This window comes from Oryza sativa, chromosome 2 (assembly GCF_034140825.1).
Source record: "Oryza sativa Japonica Group chromosome 2, ASM3414082v1".
NCBI lineage: Eukaryota > Viridiplantae > Streptophyta > Magnoliopsida > Poales > Poaceae > Oryza > Oryza sativa.
The window spans coordinates 9,238,119-9,241,959 of record NC_089036.1 but is presented as its reverse complement, the minus strand read 5'-3'; the positions used below and the strand labels follow the sequence as shown (position 1 = coordinate 9,241,959).

The window sequence follows — 3,841 nt, the reverse complement described above, 5'->3', positions numbered from 1 at the left end:
AACAATCTTGTCACAACATTATAAGTTACATCTCGTAGCTCTAATTCACTTCTCAGTACTAGCTAGGCCTTTCCTAACTGATGTCTTTGACGCCTTTGCATGGACCCCAGGCTTGCGTCTCGTTGAAACTGGTCTCCCTTGCTTTTGTATGATGGGGGGGGGGTCATTTATCTGTAGTGTTGGGTTAGTTGATGCTGAGGGGATATCTGAAATTCCTCTTGCAGGATCAGATGGGGCTGGCTGTGCTTTTTTCTGTTTCTTTCTACTCTGCTTCATAGCTGCTAAGTCATCAGTCATTGAGCTCATACACTGTAGAGCCATACGGTAGGCTTTCTCGTTGCTTGATGCATCTTTTGCAATCTGTGTAAATTTTGTGCACAGATTGGTATACCTGATTAGCTTCAGAGATTTAGGGGGCAATTGCATTTGTTCACCAATGCTTGTAACTGGAGGCAATTCAGGCTCTTTAACCATCGTCCATCTAGGCAATATGTAGTGTTCTGGAATGTCACTCACTTGGCCCACAAAATCAAATGTCATCACCTGCATGGAAAAAAACATATGTTTTATTACCTGCCAAAAGTGCGTAATGCATAAGAAGTAATTTAATGCACATTAAGAAGTAACTTAATGTGCAGTGAGAAGTAGCTTAATGCACAGTGAGAAGTAGCTTACTGCAATAACAGACTGTTACCTTCAGAACATGACAGCAAAGAATGCCATCCCTTTCGAACTTACAGCATTCACAGTTGTATATCCTGTCCAACACATTTGCAGCTACAATGAATGCCCTTGATCCATAATTCCTAACAGGACCTCCATTCGGTTCTACTAGATACATGTTTTCAGAAGTTCAGGTCAATTTATATGATGTTGAAGCAATAAGCTCTTTTTGAAATCTGTTGAATATAGGCCTTGTGTAGACCTCCAATGCTTTTGTTTCCATGGGATAGTTAGCCCACATAGAAGGGATTGTTTCTTCTGCTTCAAACTCATTCTGATCTGTTGCAACAGTGATTTTTTCTTGAATCTTCTTGTACTGCAAAAATAAGTTGTATATGCTGTTTTGAGGATTTACATAGCGCTTCAGCACTGCGTTAAATCCCTCACTCCGTGCTGTAGTCTGGAGGAAAGGGAAGAAACAGTGCATAAAGTATGCTGGGACCCAACACCGTCTCATTTCCCAAAGGTGTCGGAAGTGCTCACTATCTTGTAAATGATATGTTGTCAACATTGCATCCCATTTAGCATCAAACTCTTGCTCTGTCCAGCTGTTGTCAAGGCAGTCATTGAATGCATCACACAATGCTTTGTCATGATCTAATATATGGCCAATCTTCTTCTGAGCATTCTGCATTATATGCCAGCAGCAGTTGCGATGCTTAGCATGTGGGAAAACTAGCGCTATAGCTGCCTTCATAGCTAGGTCTTGATCAGTTATTATGTTTGTGGGCTCTACACCTTCCATAGCCTCTAGAAATGCTTGAAACAACCATACAAAGGTTTCTGTCTTTTCATTCCATAGAAATCCACAACCCAGCTGAATATCAAAAATAATACACATAAGGAAGTCAGTACAGTTTTGAAGCAAGTAAGTTACTACAATTTTGCGTAGTTTGTACAGTTTGTGTTTGCTGGAAGTAAATCAGTACAATTTTGAACTATAGAACAAACACTAAAAATGTAACTTGTAAACTTAGTTACTTTTTTACCTTTTTTTTTTAAAAAAATGTAACTTCACATTCTACTGGAAGTAACTTTTATCAGGACTTGATGTAACTCAATGAATGCAACAAGTAACTTATGATGTACTATAATTTCCAAAGTTATTACAGATTTTTTAGAATTACTTTTTTGCAAAAAAAAGGAGTACCTGTATTGATTGCCCATGTCTGTTTATCCCAATGAATGGTGCACAAGGCATGTTATACATGTTTGTCATATATGTGCAGTCAAACGAGATGCAATCTTTGAAGTCATTGTAGGCATTTCTTGCTGCTCCATCAACCCAAAATATGTTCTGCACCCTGTCTTCCCTATCAAGTTGAATCTTGTAGAAGAAATTTGGGTCATCCTTTTTGATTTCCTCGAAGTGAGCAATTGTTTCAGGAATATCTCTACACCTATACTCCTATACTCGCTCCCCAACTTTGACTTGAAATTGCTTATGTCTTTTCTAGTGTAGGGTACATTCCTAGCCCCTCCATACAATTCAGACATCAATTGCATAATTGTCGCGTCCCAAATCGACCCTAAAATACATCCTCTAAATTATGCCTAGAATAATTAAAATGCTTGTGAAAGCCTTCAAAAATTAAAATGTGCAAAGTTAAAAGTCAAATTGGGCTTGGAGGATTTTTGTATATTTTCTAAAAGCCTAAAATGTGTAAATAAATTTTAGTGGAATTTTCAGAGCACAAATAATAATTATTAAGAAATAAACAAAGTTAAAATGATTTTATAAAGAGAAAAACCCTAAAAATCACCTCTCCCCTCTAATGGGCCGGCTCGGCCCATCTCCCTCCCCCTCTCTCCTCCTCCCCGCGGCCCACTTGGCCTCCTCCCCGCGCGCGCGCCGCTGACGGGCGGGCCCGCCCGCCTCCCTCGCTGACGGGTGGGGCCCACCCGTCATCCCCTTCCTCCCGCCGCCTCCGCCGCCTCGCCCGCGCCTAGCGCCGACGCCGCCGCGAATCCCGCCGCCTCCCGCCGTCCCCGCGTGCAGTAAAGTGGGGGGAATTATTCCCCGGGATCCCCTCCCCCTTTCCCCCATTTTTCCCTCCCTCTCTCCCTCGGATTTGTTTGGAAACCTCTCCCCTAACCTCGCCGGCGCCATTAATGGCGGCCGGGTCTCCCGCGCCCATTTCCCCCTCCTCCGGCCGCCCTCTCTCACTCCCAACCCTATATAAATCCTCCCCGAGCTCCCCACCACCGTTTCCGCCACTCACCGCCCTCTCTCCCCGCCGGAATCGAGCTCGCGCTGTCGCTCTCTCTCTCCGCCGTCGCCGCCGAGCTCCGGTCCGCCGCCGTCGTCGCCCCGGACTACCTCCCACCTCGGCGCCGCCTCCTTCGGCTTCGCCGCAGCCTCGCCGACCTCGTCCACCCCTCCGTTTTGCTCGCCGACCGCCGGAGCGCCGTCGACCCCGTCCACCCGAGCCGCGCCGCCGCCTTCCTCCGCTCCGGTCGCCCGTTCCGTCGTCGCCGTCGACCCGGGGTGAGCCGTGGACCGCCGCTTCGTTTCCCCCTTTCCCTCCCCTCTCTCGGCCGCCGCTCCGCCGTGCCTATGGCCGCCGCCAGCGACCATAGGGGCGCGGGCGCGCCGCCTCCCGCCGGCCGTGCCGATGTGGCCGCCTCCGGGCGCGCCTAGCGGCTGCCGCGTGGGGCCCGACCGTCAGCCGCCCGCGCCCTCGGGTGCGGCTGACGCGTGGGGCCCACGGCGCCGGCCGGTGTGAGCCGGGTGCACCCGGTACACCGTCGACAGTGAGACTGCCGCGTGGGTCCCACTCCCGTGGACCCGGTCCGCGCGCCCTCTCTCCCGGCTGACGCAATAAATCTATTTTTAAATTAAAATTTAAATGAAGAAATTCGTAAATATTCATTTAAAGAGCATATAAACTTCAAATGGCCATAACTTGGCCATTTGAACTCGGAATTGGACCGTTCAAGTCTCTAATTTTTCCTTAAGAAGTCAAGAACCCATTTTTGTGCTTTGTTCCTGCTTGTTATATGGAGTTTATTAGAGTAAAAGCCCTTTTCTTTTCCGTTGGTCGTGTAGACGCTGCAGCTTTGGAAGATCCGCTCTTCGTGGAGGTTGAAGCCGACGTTTGGGAAAGCGAGAAAGGCA

At 47.7% G+C, this 3,841-nt stretch overlaps 1 protein-coding gene across 1 annotated transcript; it reads right to left on the bottom strand.

The window, feature by feature from the left end:
• Window positions 1-262: 262 nt before the first annotated feature.
• Window positions 263-1,468, bottom strand: LOC136355106 (uncharacterized). Its single transcript, XM_066307264.1, has 4 exons — window positions 1,207-1,468; window positions 695-831; window positions 392-543; window positions 263-278 (listed from the first exon to the last, which is right to left on the bottom strand). Exons 1-4 carry the CDS (start codon window positions 1,466-1,468, stop codon window positions 263-265), a joined length of 567 nt encoding a protein of 188 aa, XP_066163361.1.
• Window positions 1,469-3,841: the final 2,373 nt, after the last annotated feature.

Excerpts from the sequence above, each read along its gene's own strand:
- LOC136355106 (XM_066307264.1), bottom strand. The coding sequence starts at position 1,468 with ATGGAAGGTGTAGAGCCCACAAACATAATAACTGATCAAGACCTAGCT. Across the intron at positions 832-1,206 it reads AACATATCATTTACAAGATA|TAGAACCGAATGGAGGTCCT; the intron begins GTGAGCACTTCC and ends ACATGTATCTAG. Across the intron at positions 544-694 it reads TTTGCTGTCATGTTCTGAAG|GTGATGACATTTGATTTTGT; the intron begins GTAACAGTCTGT and ends TTTTCCATGCAG.